The sequence below is a fragment of the Beta vulgaris genome, chromosome 4 (assembly GCF_026745355.1).
Source record: "Beta vulgaris subsp. vulgaris cultivar EL10 chromosome 4, EL10.2, whole genome shotgun sequence".
NCBI classification, from domain to species: Eukaryota; Viridiplantae; Streptophyta; class Magnoliopsida; order Caryophyllales; family Amaranthaceae; genus Beta; species Beta vulgaris.
In genome coordinates, this window is record NC_079205.1 from 907,823 (window position 1) to 925,707 (window position 17,885).

The 17,885-nt window shown below is 39.1% G+C and overlaps 2 protein-coding genes across 3 annotated transcripts in view; one reads left to right on the forward strand and one right to left on the reverse strand.

Moving 5' to 3' along the window:
* Positions 1-17,885, reverse strand: part of LOC104891854 (glutaminyl-peptide cyclotransferase) — a 70,829-nt gene that overhangs the window by 6,654 nt on the left and 46,290 nt on the right. The gene's annotated exons all lie outside the window — the stretch shown is intronic.
* On the forward strand, positions 12,156-16,359 carry LOC104891970 (receptor-like protein 52). Its single transcript, XM_010677759.4, has 2 exons — positions 12,156-13,706; positions 15,056-16,359. The coding sequence occupies exons 1-2, from the start codon at positions 12,281-12,283 to the stop codon at positions 16,216-16,218; spliced, it is 2,589 nt and encodes an 862-aa protein (XP_010676061.2). The 5' UTR covers positions 12,156-12,280; the 3' UTR covers positions 16,219-16,359.

Here is a 17,885-nt window from a genome sequence, read left to right on the forward strand (position 1 = left end):
CTTTTTTTTATTATTATTGTATGCGTGTTTACATAAATTAAACACTCTAAGGGATAGCGCAATGTGGCGTAGTTCCTTGCTTAAGAACGCCTTTCAATATCTTTGCTTCTATCTCTTTGCTTTCTTTACTTCCACAGTCTCCATCAACATCTTACTTATTTTAGAATAGATGATGTATGGTAGTATTAAATGGTAAAGCACTAAAGCTCCTATAATACACAGAAGTTTACATATTATAGATTCGTACATGAGACGGGGTTACAATATACTTTCTCCGTTCTTTTTATATTACAATTATGGGAAATTCTACATGGTGGCCTCTTATTTTGGGTTATTCTACTTGGTGGCAGGCCAAAAAAAAAAATTATACCAAGTGACCTCCTACTTTAGCTAATTATACATAGTGACCTTATTCCACTTAAAACCTAGCTAATCCATCATTTAAAGTAAATTTACTAACCTAACCCTCCTAGTTAATTACTCTAATTAAAAAACCCCAATCCCTCTTCCCTCAAAAGAAAAAAAAAACCCTCGTAGGATCATCTTATTTGTGATGAGAGAGAAATTAGTTGTTTTTTCTATGTCTTCATCTTCTTTGTGTGTGATTTGTGAATATCTACTCATTTGTCAATCATCATTCTTCCTAACAAACTGTCGGTTTTTAATTTCCCTGAAAAAAGAAAAAAATTATAACTACCCATTTCTATTTCACATCTGCCCAATATAGAAGTATATTACTATTTACTGTCTCAATTTTTCCCAGTTTTTTCTTCTTTAAGATAACCTTTGTTTATCATTAATTTTGACGAATTCTAAGACCAACCCAATTTAATTCATCCTCAAATCTCCCTTTTTTTTTTCTTTGATTGTTGTTTATCTAATCCAAAATATGCCATGGCAGCTGCAATTCTAAGATCACAATCACCTAAAGAAACAACAATCTTAACATCTTACCAATTCAGATACTTTGTGATGAACCACATGATATGCATATGGGTCGTATGACAAGTTCTCATGCTGCCAACAAAGCTAAACAAGAAGATTTTTTTTTATAAACATACCTTATCATTTCATGTCCCTCAAACCTGTTTCACTTCGTGGGGAATTCGTGAGACGGAAAGGAGACGTGAGTTTTAATAGAGAATGGGAGGATTTTTATCCCTTAAAATTATAATTAACTATGGGGTATGTTAGTAAATTTACTTTAAATATTGGGTTAGTTAGATTTTAAGTGAATTAAAGCCACTAACTATAATTAGTTAAAGTAGGAGGTCACTTGGTATAAATTTTATTTTAGCTTGCCACCAAGTAGAAAAACTCAAAGTAGGAGGCCACCATGTAGAATTTCTCTACAATAATTACTATTTTGGATAGTTTCACATCTATTGCAACAATTTCAATTTTGGTATAAAAGGCAACTTTAATTGACAATATTTCCCTTACTTTATCTTATTAAAATCATAATTAATTACACACTTTGCTTTATAAAATTGCTTTTATTTTCTAAGGATGATTTCTCTCCTACTCTAGTTAATTAAAGAATTACTTTTAATAAAAATAGCTTGTTCAAGATTTGTATTTTTATTCTCAAAACTTTCGTGATTAATTATGTTGTTGAGAGACGCATGGGATTGCATTTGCATGCGCGTCTTATATTTTCTCACATTTTCCCATTCACGTACTCCAATTCATTCAGATAAGGCACGTCAAGATCTATGTATCAATATATGAAGATTGATGTACATGACCAAAATGCAGGGCCGGTTCTGAGGGTAGGCAAGGAGTGCCACCGCCCAGGGCCCACGATCGTGTGGGGACCAAAAAAAGAAATTAACTATGACCAGTTAAATAAAAATTGATACACTTTTTGATTATTTAGTGAAATTTCTGCTATTTTTGTGCAATTTTTTATAATATTATGTGCTTATTTTTTATTGGTATCATTAATAAAATATAGATTATAGTTTTAGGTACGAAGGTTTTAATTATATGATTTATAAAATATTAGGATCGACTCATATAGGGGCCTTTATTTTTAGATCCGCCTAGGGTCCAAAAATTATCAAGAACGACCCTGCCAAAATGTATATATTTTCCACCTTCTTTTATGTCTCTTGTGCTCCTTTTATCTTATATCATTTTTGTGCGGTTTATTTTTGTTTAATATTAGTCCCTCCACCTCAAAATGACCTTTCACACTTGAGATTGGCATGAAGGTCAAGAGATGTTGCAAAGCTTTAGAATAAGAAATTCAAAATGCATAATGACAAAGAAAGCGAGAGTAAGTGTTGGGAAGACAGATTAAATGATGTGATGGAGGATAAATAGTAGAAGTGTGATACCGAAAGTTTGAAGATAATAATGAATTTTATTTTTTGCTGGCACTTCGTTCTAGTACAGGTTTTTGGCCCTTCAAAATGTTTATAATGTAGGGTCAAAATTAATACCCTTAATTAGTTTTTAAGTCCGGGTTATACTCCAGGTATTATAATATTTATTTATTAATGACATTTTAATTTATAAATATAACACTAAGCATTACTTGATTTGTTGGTTAAGACTTTGGTGTATATCTATTTTTTTTATTGTATGCGTGTTTACATAAATTAAACACTCTAAGAGATAGCGCCACATAGCGTAGTTCCTTGCTTAAGAACGCCTTTTAATATATTAACTAGTGTTTGGGCCCATTTCTTGGACCAGCCCACCTATGGCAAAGTTACTAAACTGCCCCTACATCTAGGAAAGCCATCCCTCCACCAGCTGGAGGTGACCAAAATACCCTCATTTATTGGGGCTCCTCTCCTCTACAAATAGGGGTTGTCTCACCAGGCCAAGGTAAGCGATTCTAAGCTGCCAAACCCAGAGCATCTCTCTCTACATGGATCCCTTTTCTCTCTACCTCAATCATTTACTGACTTGAGCGTCGGAGGGGCGATCCGGGACCACCCCGGGGTAGGCTAACCTTACCTTTTGCAGGATTCAGATGTACGGATAACGGAGCTCAGACGTACCTTCTTGGGGCCATATCAAGTTTCTCAGCACACATCAACACTTGTGATCACCCTCAATTTCTTAGCAGAAACAGTTTGGCGCCGTCTGTGGGGGAAAGTACAAGAAGTTACTTCGCCACCACTCAGCAAGATTCACCTTGTGGCTACTCAGCAAAACTCACCTCGTTGCTGCTCAGCAATGGCCCCAACCATGAAGACATGCTCCCAAGCCAACCGTTCCTGGAGAGCTCAAGCATCCCATATGCACCTATGGTGCTATCCCTCTGTCCGAATGATGAGGATTCCACCCCAATGGAGAATCCACCACGGAGTCGGTCATCCCGCAACATCAAGTCAGATGTGAGTAGCTGACCCAATGCACATAACTTCAACAAACGTCACCTTGATTGCATCTCATCTTCAACAAACTCTCCAGCAAAGTCGGATGTGTATGGTCTCCACTCGTCGTGAGGAGATCATTTGTCCTTCCTGAGATGGTCAGCCTAACCGGCTAGGGCCTAAATAGAGGAAGGACCGTGTCAACCCTCAAAGGGGAAAACCTGTTATCACTCGGAAGAGGTTGTATTGAAGAACACAACCCATGAAGACTGATCTGAACGAGGGGTATGGTGACTCAGAACCGTAAAACCTCTCCAGAATAAGAAGTGGCACCCTCGAGTTTATGATGTAGTTCAGTCAGAGGGGCCTATTCATCAAAAACATCGACTCATCAACGAGGTCTACTCATTTAAGGTACCCACTCATCCTTGGGTGCCCCCTCGGCGAAAAGAATGAACTGAGCCAGATGTGCCTATTCACCATCAAAGGCACCAACTCATCAACGGTACCTACTCCTTTGATGTACCCGCTCATCCTTGGGTGCTTGCTCAGCCAAGGCATCTACTCGGCCTCAGATGCCTGCTCAACTTATGAGAAATTTATCTCAGCTTCAAAGGCACACTATCAAAAGCCTTGCATCACCCAGATCAGTCCAGCAAAACTAAGACTATCAAGTCAATAGAGGCGAGCAAAAGGAGGCTCAAAAGGCTAGAATTTCGCCATGACACCTCCTCAGTCAAGAAGGGGAAATCTCACTAGCATAGCCAAAAATGGCTAAGTACAGCATACCGGAACATTCATGACGTCAAAATGGCGAAACTCAAATCGACCCATATCCTCCATATCTGGCCCCGATCGGTCACTAGGAGACCCCTTCTCCTTTGCTGAGTCACTCATACTTAGCGGCATACTCATTCAAGCTAAGTACTTAAATTGGCGCCCACTCGGACGACATGTGGCTCATTAGTCCCTTATCCTAGTGGCATCCGACCCGCTCAGCTGATAGGAGACCCTCTCTCCTTCGTCGAGCCGCCCTTATACTTAAGCCAAATTTAGGCTAAGTAATTCACTAAAACCTGCTCGGACAGGGACCCGGTCGGCCATCCTGTATTGAGCATAACTTGAAGCGAGGCACAATCTCGGCCAAGGGAGCTGCTCGGGCAGCTTATACTTTGCAAAAGTTCGAGGGCGTTGCTTCCTAACTCTCACTGGGGCTTCTCACCCCCCTCTCAGGCCTAGCAGGGTACCCCAGGAACATAGATCTCTCTCGGTTTCCGCTGGACGATCGCCTTGGGAAAGAATGATGCTACCCTATCCGATCATCCAGCGTGGGGCTAATTGCTTGAACGCCTCAGCTGGTCAACTGAATACAATTGATGGAGGTGCGATGATGTTCGTCATCTCCTGAATAAAAACTTCTCCAACGGGGAAACCTCCCCCGACTAATTTAGCCAAAAAACGGCTAAGTATCAATAATTGAGCCTACTCGAGATCTGAGTAGCGTCAGAAGACCTCCTCGGGAAGCATGGATCTCCCTAGCTTCCCCGAGTCGAGAATCTCCATCATGGGCACCTCCTCAGTCAGAAAAGGAGCGTCCCACTAACTTAGTCGAAAAACGGCTAAGTATCAACTATTGAACCTACTCGAGATCTGAGTAGCGTCGGAAGACCTCCTCGGGAAGCATGGCGCTAACAAAGCCCTCCCGGGTCGGGAAGCTCATTAATTGGCACCTCCTTAGTCATAAGAGGAGCGTCCTAACCAGCTTAGCCGAGAAAAAGCTAAGTACGAACAAATCAATCTCCTTGGGAAACATGGGGCTCACTAGCCCCCCCGAGTCGAGCGTATATTTCGCGGTACCTCCTCGGCTATGCCAGGAGTACCCTAACACTTAGAAAAAATAGCTAAGTGCAAATAAATCGGGTCGCTCGGCCACTAGGAGACCCCCTCTCCTTTGACGAGTCGGGCTCGTACTTAGCCAAAATTCAAAGCTAAGTATTTCATCGGCACCGGCTCAGACCAGCATGGGCTCATTAGCTCCTCATCCGAGCCGCGTCCACCCAGCTCGGCCCAAGGAGGCCTTCCCCTCCTTGGTTGAGTCACTCTTCTAAGTCTTGGATGACATAGCGAGAGACGGCACCGGCTCGGACAAGCATGGGGTTCATTGGCCCCTCATCCGAGCCGCGTCCACCTAACTCAGCCCAAGGAAGCCGCCTTCCTTGGTTGGGTCACTCTCCCAAGTCCCAAATTGACTTGGCGAGAGACGGCACCGGCTCGGACAAGCATGGGGTTCATTGGCCCCGCATCTGAGCCGCGTCCACCTAACTCGGCCCAAGGAAGCCGCGTTCCTTGGTTGGGTCACTCTCCCAAGTCCCAGATTGACTTGGCGAGAGACGGCACCGGCTCGGACAAGCATGGGGTTCATTGGCCCCTCATCCGAGCCGCGTCCACCCAACTCAGCCCAAGGCGAGGTCTCCTTCCTTGGTTGGGTCAATCTCCTAAGTCCCAGATTGACTTAGCGAGAGACGGCACCGGCTCGGACAAGCATGGGGCTCATTGGCCCCTAATTTGAGCCGCGTCCACCCAACTCGACCCAAGGAAGCCTCCTTCCTTGGTTGGGTCACTCTCCCAAGTCCTAGTTTGACTTAGCGAGAGACGGCACCGGCTCGGACAAGCTTGGGGCTCATTAACCCCTCATCCGAGCCGCGTTCACTCAACTCGGCCCAAGGAGGCCTTCCCCTCCTTGATTGAGCCAATCTCCTAAGTCTTAGATGACTTAGAAGGCACCTCCTCGGCCAAACATAGGGCTCATTAGCCTGCCGAGTCGAGCGTGCGAACAAATTCACCTCGTCAGCCAAACATGGGGCTCATTAGCCTCCCGAGTCGAGCGTATATCACGCGGTACCTCCTCGGCTAGGCCAGGAGTACCATATCACTTAGCGGATTTAGCTAAGGGCAAACAAATCGAGTCGCTCGGCCACTAGGAGACCCTCTCTCCTTTGACGAGTCGCTCTCATGCTTAGCCAAGTTAAGGCTAAGTACTTCATTGACACCCACTCGGACAACATGGGGCTCATTAGCTCCTCATTCGAGTGGCGTACGACCAGCTCGGCTTATTGGAGACCCGCTCGGCCACTAGGAGACCCTCTCTTCTTTGACGAGTCACGCCAATACTTAGCCAAATTTAGGCTAAGTACTTCATTCGCACCCACTCGGACAACATGGAGCTCATTAGCCCCTCATCCGAGTGGCGTCCAAATCTACTCGGTCGGCCAGCATTAGCGCACCGGCTCGGCCAGGGCACCAACTCGACCCGGTCGTCCATCTTTCAGCAGTAGCTCGGTCGCCAACCTCAAAAGTCCGCGGTCGGCCAGCAAGGCTCGAATAGCCTGCTCGGCCATGAAAGTAACTCCGCTCGGCTCGGCTCAACGTACTCGGCCTCGGCCAGCGTCGAGTACCCCTTCACCAAGGCACCTGGTCGGCCCTCTCAACCAAGGCACCTGGTCGGCCAAGGGGGTTGATCAGTTCAGCCAAGAAGCTCGGCCAGACTAGCACCCGGTCGGCCAACTCGGCTGATTCGCGCAAGACCCGGTCGGCCAGCATGGCACTCGGTCGGCCAGCTCGGCCACCTAGCACCTGCTCGGCTGATCCGCATAAGACCATCAGCGAGACCCCCGTGCTTGGTTAATCCTAGCGCCAGAAGATTCTTGGGTCCCGCTCAATATCGGCAAAAGTGCAATCAGCTTATTCCGCCAATCAACCGCACTAAAAATGGTGATTTCCACTCCGATCACTTGGCGTGGGGCTAATTGTTTGGGCCCATTTCTTGGACCAGCCCACCTATGGCAAAGTTACTAAACTGCCCCTACATCTAGGGAAGCCATCCCTCCACCAGCTGGAGGTGACCAAAATACCCTCATTTATTGGGGTTCCTCTCCTCTACAAATAGGGGTTGTCTCACCAGGCCAAGGTAAGCGATTCTAAGCTGCCAAACCCAGAGCATCTCTCTCTACATGGATCCCTTTCTCTCTCTACCTCAATCATTTACTGACTTGAGCGTCGGAGGGGCGATCCCGGGACCACCCCCGGGGTAGGCTAACCTTACCTTTTGCAGGATTCCGATGTACGGATAACGGAGCTCAGACGTACCTTCTTGGGGCCATATCAAGTTTCTCAGCACACATCAACACTTGTGATCACCCTCAATTTCTTAGCAGAAACAACTAGCGTTTGTGTTTCCGAACTTGATATGCATTTTTTTCCGTTCCCACTAATATATATATTAAGAAAAACTCAACTTTTAAAAGATACAAATATAATAATGTAGACACTTAAAATATGATTAAAAGTTGGTTGAAATGGTAATTGTGTCATGTTATAATAGCAAGAGTTCACGGGTTCAAATCTTGTTGCAAGTTAATTTTACTTTTGTTAATCGACGTAGCTTAAACTATTCAATGTATTAAAAAAGTGGTATGTTCTCTTCTTAATATTGAACTTGCATAGTTGCGTAATTGAGGTTGAGGTGGTGGAGTAGTGGCGTATCGCTTCCCATATGTTATCCCTGAGGTATAGGGATCAAACCTCATAGGACTCATTTGAATAATGTCCCATATCCCCCCTTCCCCCTTAAGTGAGTCCCCTTCATCTTACCAAAAACAAATGCCTAATTTTAAATTAAAATTAGACGGTATCTTCACAATTTTTTTTTTGTTTCTATCTCTTTGCTTTCTTTAATTCCACAGTCTCCATCAATATCTTATTACTTATTTTAGAATAGATGATGCATGTATGATAGTATTCAGTGGTAAAGCACTAAAGCTCCTACAATATATAGAAGTTTACATATTATATATTCGTACATGAGACACGGTTACAATATACTTTCTCCGTTCTTTATATATGACAATAATTACTATGTTGGGTAGTTTCATATTTATTGCAACAATTTCAATTTTGGTATAAAAAGCAACTTTAATTGACAATATTTCCCTTACTTTATCTTATTAAAACCATCATTAATTACTCATTTTGTCTTATAAAATTGTTTTTATCTTCTAAGGACGATTTCTCTCCTACTCTAGTTAATTAAAGAGTTATTTTTATGCTAAACTAGTCATTTGTTCCAAATCCTTAAAAATTGTGTCCAAACGCATTGTTGTAATAGAAAAAGAATGGCGGTAGTATTAGTTCGGCTAAATTTTAATCGGATTGGGTCACCTTCAGTTTTTACTACTTATATGACGTTCAATTTTAGCTGTTTTTAGGACATTTTTGGACTTCTCCGGGCCTGACCATTTTTTCTCCCGAAACATTCATAGGAAAGTCGACGTGACTTGTGACGTTTTGCGGGTGCTTGGCACCATTTGTGCTGCCTCGAAAATCCTCTGAAGACCTCATTTCTTCATTTCTCATGAAACCCAAAATTACCTCGCAATGAACGTAAGACATTCACATATTTGTTCCAAGTCACATGACTCCTTTCCAATGACCTCCCATGTCCCTAGGAGGTATCTCGTGGTGTTCGTAACTTGGTTCCGGGAAAGTCCGAAAGCGTGTATTATAACCTTCAATTTTGGTTGTTTTTAGGACATTTTTGGAATTCTCCGGGTCTGACCATATTTTCTCCCGAAACGTGGCTTGGAAAGCCCAAGTGACTTGTGACGTTGCGCCGGTGCTTGGCACCATTATTGTTGCCTCGAAAAGCCTTTAAACACCCCATTTGTTCATTTCTCGTGAAACCCAAAATTGCCTCGAAATTAACATAAAGGCATCCATGTATTCGTTTTATGACACATGACTCCTTTCTAATGATTTGCCATGCCCCTAGGAGTCATCCCATGGCGCTCGGAGCACGGTCCCCGAGAAAGTCCGAAAACGTGTATTATAACCTTCACTTTTGGCTGTTTTTCGGACATTTTTGGACTTCAACGGACCTGGTCATATTTTCTTCCGAAACGTTCCTTTTCTTTTTCTCGAAATTTCTAATTCTCTTTTCACTTTATCAAGTTCGTCACTTAACTTAGGATCATGAGGTAGCATGAATGGAATAGTTCTGGATCTTTGTCTTGATTCTTTTAACTTGATTAATTCATGATTTAGCGATTCAATTTGTTTTTCAAGACTCAAATTTTCAGCTTCTAACACAGTGTATGGCACTGTGTGGTTAACAATTTCTTTAGCGAGAGATTTTTCATATCTTAGTGCGTTTAACTCAACATCTTTCTCTTCAACATTTTTTTCGACTTCATCATTCTTTTTCATCAGTATTTTATGGTCTTTTAACAGATCTTCATATTCAAGTTCCAACCCAATCTTTTGCTTAGTTAAAATTTTCACTTCTTTTTTCATGATTGAAAAATCATCATTCATTTCTTGACAATCATCAATTACATTTTCAAGCAAAGTAACAAGTTGGTTTTTTGATAGAAGATGTATTGAAGCTTTTAGAGAAAGAAGACTTACCTCACTGTCTTCGATCAGTTTCATCTTCGGAGTTCGAACTTTTCGCCATTAAACACAAGCTCGAGTCGTCTTGGCACTATGCCCTTCTATGTGATTTCCGTACAACATTCAGACATAATTTTTATTGATGGCACTGTGCAAGGTCGGTTAAGAGCCTGTGCAAGCTGGCCCTCAGCACAGGGCCCAATACATCAGAGGGGGCCCAAACGAAGACAAAAAGCAAAGGGACGTAGCAATAATTACATATTGAATGCTTGGAGCAGTGGTAAAAATCTCCTATGTTGTAGACCTCTAGGTCGCGTGTTCGAACTCCTGTGGTGTGCATTTTTCTTCTGCATTTTTAGTTGAGTTCAACCTCTATTTTTTATCCTGCTTCTAAATCTCTTCTATATTCTGTTGGAAAAACCTCCTTTTCTTTTATATTTTATATATTTTTTTCATGGCCATTCTAATTTTCTCTCTCCAATTTATTTTTTGGAAACTTGGTTATTAATATTTTTCACCCTGCTAAACTTTTTTTTTCATGGCCATTCTAATTTTCTCTCTCCAATTTATTTTTTGGAAACTTGGCTATCAATATTTTCCACCCTTCTAAACTTTTATTTTTCAAAAAACTAGGTCTATTGCCGTTTTTCAATCATTTCACCTTATTATTCATGTAATCATAACCATATGAAATGAAAATTCCATTCAAATAAAACCATAAGTCATCTACATTCTACACCTTTATTACAAGTCTATAGAAAACTGTAAATTTTGTATATGATTTTTTTTTTCATTGTTTTCCAATATTTTTTTTATTTAAGGGAAATCTTACCCGCAAAAAGCCCCTAGTGAGATTTGATCTCATGAGGTCAAACCTTTACCACTAGACTAAACTTTGTTTGGTTCATTATTTATTTCCCAATATGTAAAACATCTAAACTTCTTTGATTGTCTAATTATAAAATAAGGAGTATTAAAAAAATAAAGGTTGCTTGATTATGAAAAAAAAGATGCAAATATCTCAAAGCTGTTAAATATGATTTTATAAATAGCACAGGGCCCCCAAATAGTTTAAGACGACCCTGACACTGTGCCTCTGACTGTTCTTCATCAGAATCCGAATCTCCCCAAACGACAGCTATCATAGCTTTTTCAAATTCTTTCTTGAATTGCTACCTTCTTTCTTTAGACTTCTCATCATGCCATAAGGGACATTCCTTTATTCTGTGATCATACTCATTACACTTGAAATTAAGTAATAACACGTATATATGAAAGTGACAAGTTATACTATAGCTTTTTTTCTCGATATATAAATATGCATAACAAATTAAGTCCAAGTTTTTAGTAAATAAAATTAGATTATTGTGTAACATATACCCTAGAAATAGTCCCAAGATCCATTATAATCTTTATTTCAATAAGAGCACCATTAAATTATTATATAACAAAGACCATTATTTTAAGATCATTAATTACGTTGCTCTAACTAATCCTAGAGTTATAGTGAAAAAAGAAAGATAAAAGATGAACACGGGGTGATGGGACACAAGTACACAACTCAACAGACAACACTTAGTTGAGTTGAAATTGAGTATTGAGACTATTGACGCAAAGACTAGCATTCTAGCAAAAGACTTGGCGCATACGGCGTATTACACTTTTTATCCAAGTCAACCTTCAAGTCTTCTTAGCTAGAGTGAACGTGTTGGAAGGTTCATTAATCATTGCTCCCTCCGTTCCAATTTAGTTGCTACATTTTGATCGAAGGCACTATTCATATTATAACTTTGACTATCTTTTACTCCATCTACATAAGAAAAAACATAGTCATGTTGGATCTTGTTTGATTTATCCCAATTTGTATTTTCCAAATATATAATTTTTATAATTTTTTCATATATGTAACTCAAGATATTGGTGTTTGAAATTGCATCTTGTAAACTGTGATGAAGCTAATGTAGCAACTAAATTGGGACAGAGAAATTACATCTAGCGATGGAAATGGATCGCATTCGGGGCGGGTGGAACATCACCCGCATCCACCACCCGCAATTGTTTACTCCACCCGCATCCATCCATCCGTCATCCATCGGGTGAAACGGGTTGGTCAGGTGCTAAACGAGTGATGATATTTAGTATATTTTTAAAAGAAATTAGTGACATAATATAAAATAATTTTATCAAAAACATAAAATATAAGTAATTTATACGTAAAATTTAATATTGGGTAATGAGTTGGATGTTAGACGGGTGATGGATTGGGTGACTGATGAAAAAATTCTCACCCACCACCCACTTCCCATCCATTTAAATTCGAATTTTCATCCATTTAAAATACCAGATTAAGCAGGTGATGCATCATCCATCCCCATTTCCATCCTTGAATTACATCATAAAAATAGTGAAATTTCACAAGTATTTATGGTCATGCAAACCCAAGAGCTCTATTTATTATTAGGAAAAAACAAACACACGATACACGACACACAAAAACAAAAATGAAAACCATCCATTTCTTTGTCCTCCTTTTCTTTGTCCTCCATCACCTCTACTTCATCGATGGCAGAACACTAACAGAACGCCAAGCTTTACTAAGCATCAAATCTTCCTTAGATGACAGCATGTTAAACTCTCTCTCCTCATGGAAAAACACAACACACCACTGCAGTTGGTCATACATCACTTGCTCCTCCTCCTCTTCTTCTTCTTCTGTCATTTCTCTTAACTTCACCAACTTATTACTCGAAGGAATTCTCTCCCCTGATATAGGCTTCCTCACCAACCTCCAAAACCTCACTATTAAAAATAACTATTTTTCTGACCCACTTCCTTCTTTTCTCTCTCTCCTCACCCAACTCCACTATCTCGACGTTTCCAGCAATGGTTTCCCAGGTCCAATCCCATCTTCTCTCTCTCTCCTCACCCAACTCCGCTATCTCGACGCTTCATTCAACAATTTCACAGGTCCATTCCCCTCTTCTCTCTCTCTCCTCACCCAACTCCACTATCTCGACGTTTCCAACAACAATCTAAATGGCACTCTTCCCTTATCGGTCGTTGAGATGTCGGAGCTCAGCTACCTTAACCTTGGGAATAACTTTTTTTACGGTGAGATTCCACCGGAGTTTGGGAAACTTAAGAAGCTTCAAACATTATATCTTGGTGAGAACATTCTTTCTGGGGGTCTTCCATTTGAGTTGGGTTCATTACATAGCTTAAAAAATATGAATTTTTCTAGTAATATACTATTTGGTGAGATCCCACAATCTTATTCTCTTCTTCAAAACTTAATCAATATCGATCTTAGTAGAAACAAATTATATGGGAATATACCTGATTATATTGGAGATTTTACGGAGTTGGAATCACTTTCATTAGGGTCGAATAACTTCACAGGGAGTATCCCACAAAAGTTGGGTACAAACGGGAAGTTGCAATATCTAGATGTAAGTCAAAACAATGTTAGTGGGAGTTTGCCGGTAAGTCTTTGTAAAGGAGACAAACTCCAATATTTGTTTGTATACGATAATTTGTTGGTTGGGCCAATTCCTAAAAGTTTGGGAAGTTGCAAGTCACTTGAACAAGTGAACATGGGACATAATTTCTTAAACGGATCGATTCCTAAGGGCTTGTTTGGCCTCCCAAACATTTCTAAGGTTTTACTTAATGACAATCTTTTTAGTGGAGGTCTCGATGAGAAATTTGGTGATTGTGTTAATCTTGCGAGCATTGACCTCTCTAAAAATAAGTTATCAGGGAAGTTACCTGCGACTATTGGAAACTGTTCTAATCTTCAGTCCTTGATGCTTTATAAGAACACCTTCACCGGAAGTATCCCTCAAGAAATTAGCTGGTGTAAGCAGCTATGGACCCTCGATCTCAGCCAAAATCAGTTCTCTGGTTTGATACCCAATGAGATTACAGGTAAGAAAGTATATTAAACTTGCTACTTTTGAAAAATATTCGCTCTTTTTTTTTTTTCTTTCAGTTGGTCTATTCTCACTTTGCATTATTAATTGAAATATATCCCCCGAAAAAAGTAAATGTAATTATATAAAAGAATCTTGCTAAAAACAATATGAATTATTTTTGTATGTGCAAAATAATGTACAAATCTAACTAATTTGTTGTTAATAATATTAATTGTGTGAAATAGTAAATGTGTGGAAGTTTTGCATTATGGAGATATCCAACTTGACAATAGTATTTTTGTAATATATCAATATATGAATATTACTATACATAACCAAAATGTATACTTTTCTTATTTTAACAAACTTATATATTCCTCTTCTTTGTATCTATCACAACACTTTTTATACCCTTTTCCTCATATTAATAGCAACACTTTCAATTTATCTATTTACCTTTTCTTTCTTGCTCTATAACCCCATCTACATATATATGACACACCCCATAAAAGAACCCACATGATTAATCAAAATATAAAAATATCTTCAATTAAATTAACTTTAACACTAATATGATAAAAATCATGTCCCGCTTTTTATTCTCATCCTAAGACTCTGCATAAAGGTATATTATTACAATTAATATGATATGGAAAAGGTATAATAATTACTCCCTCCGTCCCAAAATATAGTTTTCATTTTCCTTTTTTCACGGTAATTTATGCAAGTGGAATCTAAGACAAATAGTAAATTTTTTGTTTATTTTAATAAATATTGTATGCGAAAAGATGATTTTAAGAGAGAGAATGGAGAATAATTGGTGAAAGAGCATTAATTGTAACATTTTGGTTTAATAAACAAAGGAAAAAATAAAATTCAAGAAGCAAATAAATGATTGGACACGGTTTTTCTAGACAAATTACGGAATAATGTTGAACTAAATATGAAAATGGGAACTATATTTTGAGATACCCAAAATGGAATTGGGAACTATATTTTGGAACGAAGGGAGTATATGGTCAAAGTTATGAATTGAAAAGTATGAGATTAAAGTGGTATATAAAATATATTTTTGGTTAAAAGAAACTATATATGCAACATACCATTCAAATTTTTATGCGCTACAATCTACGTATCACTTTTTTGTCACTGTCTTTCTATTGTTTGCCATACATACGTTACTTAATCATGTTGTGTTTTCACATTTTAACTAACAATAAATTACAACTAATACACCAAAAAAATCTATGAGCATTGGAGTACGTTGTTTGATAGAAGCTTCGTGCTATTATTTCTTGTCAAAAAATTTCATATCTCAATATCTTCTAATTTAACAATCTAACGAAAAATTATTTGACACAGGAAACAAATCCATTTGCAATTTGGAAAACATTAGAATACTTAAACTATCAAACAATGCTTTGACTGGTGAAATCCCTCGTTGTGTTGGAAATACCAGGCTTGATACATTATTTCTCCAATCAAACAAACTAAAGGGTACCATACCCGCAAAATTCTCAAAATCATGTGATTCATTGTCGTATCTAGATCTTAGTGACAATCAACTAGAAGGAGTTCTACCTAAGTCATTGTCCAACTGCCGATGGCTGAAATTCCTAAATCTCGGGAATAATATGCTAAAGGATAAATTTCCTTCATGGCTAGACAACCTCCCATATCTCCAGGTTTTCAGTGTGCGTTATAATGACTTCTATGGTCCTATAACTAGCTCATCAAAGGTTAAGCACCCATTTCCAATGCTACAGATCATCGACCTCTCTAACAATAAGTTTTGTGGCAAGTTGCCAGCAAGATATATCAAAAACTTTGCAGCCATGTACAATATGGTCGAGTCTGGTGTTGGGAGTCCACAGTACATGGGAACCGAGTACGGTGAAAGTCCGTACTCAATGGTTTTGACATTCAATGGTTTACAACAAAAATATGAAAAGCTTATTCTGACGATGTCGATCTTTGATATGTCCAACAACAACTTTACAGGACGAATTCCAGATGTTATAGGGGGATTACGCTCGCTTCATAACCTTAATCTATCGCATAATGTCTTAACCGGGAACATTCCTCCATCAATTGCGAAACTGTCTTTGCTTGATGATTTGGACCTTTCATCAAACAGACTTACTGGTCGTATCCCTCAACAATTAGTTAGTTTAACATTTCTTGGGAGCTTCAATGTTTCGAACAATCTATTGGAGGGGCCTATACCTATTGGTAACAACTTCAATACATTCTCAGATAATTCATACAAGGGGAATCTCGGATTGTGTGGAAAACCATTACCTGAATGCGGAGAAAGAAGCACAAATAGCACCACTAATAATCAAGATGTTCCTAAAAATGATGATGAACGAACTTTGTCGATGTGGGAAATCGTAGTTATGGGGTTTGGCAGTGGTGTGCTAGTTGGGTTGGCTTGGGGATACTATATGTTCTCAGTAGAAAAGCCCTTTTGGTTTATCAAGTTGGCTAGCAAAATGGAATCAGTGTTGATTGGTTTTTTTTGACCAACAATTTGTTAGGCGGTGAAGAGCATCAAAACATAAAAAATAATCTAAAAAGTCAGCAATATGCATGAGTGTAGCCTTATTTTCCAAAGTTTAGCACTACTATTAGTGTGTCAATTCATAATAACAAAAAACTAGCTTGTTCAAGATTTGAATATTATTCTGAAAACTTTCGTGATTAATTATGTTGTTGAGAGACGCATTTGGTAGCATTTGCATGCACGTCTTTCATTTTCCCACAATTCCCCAATCACGTACTCCAACTAGACCTGAATTATTCTAACTTGAGCACACAACAATTGAAGAAGTCATCTGGAATAACAGGGAGACACTGGAGGGTATAGAAATCAATGAGCTCATGTTCTTGAAGCATTCCAACTCTAGATAAATCTAAATCTAAATCTAAACAGAAATGACCCGTAGGAGAACAAGAATGCTCCAAAGATACATAAATTCCAACAGAATAAAAAGGGTTTCCAGAGTTACGAACTTTGCTTAAATTACTCCGGTCATAAATGAAACCAGTTTTATGATCATAAGTCAGTTGATACAACCTGGAAAACAGATTTTATATAATCATTAGTGTACATCAATTCAAATTTATCAAGAAGGGATATGAAAAATACACATATGGAAAGGGGATGGAAAAAGGTTTTATATGTATCAATGGATTTTTAAACTTCTTTGCAGACTTACTGTTCAATTCTCGTCATCCTTCTCATTCATTAATCACATATATTTATACATCATGAGTCTAGAGTCCTATTAGAATAACAAACCTATTCCTAATATCTATCTTAAATAGAGTCAATATTTATCCTAAACATTCCTAACACCCTCCCTCAAGTCGGAGCGTGCAAATCACCGCCCAATTTGGACAACAAAAATTTCAAATTGAGTCCCACCAAGTGCCTTGGTAACTTAGTAGGAACATATGACAGACTCACAAGATCTTCAGTCACAGCATCACGAACAAAATGACAATCAGCCTTAATGTGTTTAGTACGTTCATGAAACACCGGATTCTTGACAATATATAACGCAGTTTAACTATCACAATATAATCGCATTCCCGCAGGATGCTGCACTCCAAGATCACCTAGTAGCTGCTTCAACCACTTTAATTCACAAACTATAGCAGCCATAAAACGATATCCTGCCTCTACAGACAACCGAAACACGGTAGGTTGCTTCTTAGTCTTTCAGGAAATAAAATACAATATTTATCCTAAACAGTCCTAACATACTATGATGGAGGCAGAAAGTTCTAACCACCGTCTATGCGCCACTAGTAAAACTTGCATACAAGGAAAAGTGAATCATGATTGACGCAAGAATTTGGTGATATCGTTGGCCCTTACAGATTTTCAAATATCATACATAAGTCCCTACAGAATTGAAAAAATTGTAACTCTCTGATACAAGCTGTTGGAACACAAGGTGACACTCAAGAAGGGGGGGTTGAATTGAGTGACGAAATTTGATCGATTTTCGCAAAACTTTTGTTATCGCACAGTGCCAGACACTGTGTGAAACGATCGAAAATTTCTGTTTTGAGTTTTTGCGAAAATTAAAACTAAAACTATATTAAATCAATACTCAAACTCAAGATATAACGTGGTTCAATCTCACCTCTGAGATCTACGTCCACAAGAAACAAAAACTCT

Excerpts from the sequence above, each read along its gene's own strand:
- LOC104891970 (XM_010677759.4), top strand. The coding sequence starts at position 12,281 with ATGAAAACCATCCATTTCTTTGTCCTCCTTTTCTTTGTCCTCCATCAC. Across the intron at positions 13,707-15,055 it reads GATACCCAATGAGATTACAG|GAAACAAATCCATTTGCAAT; the intron begins GTAAGAAAGTAT and ends TATTTGACACAG.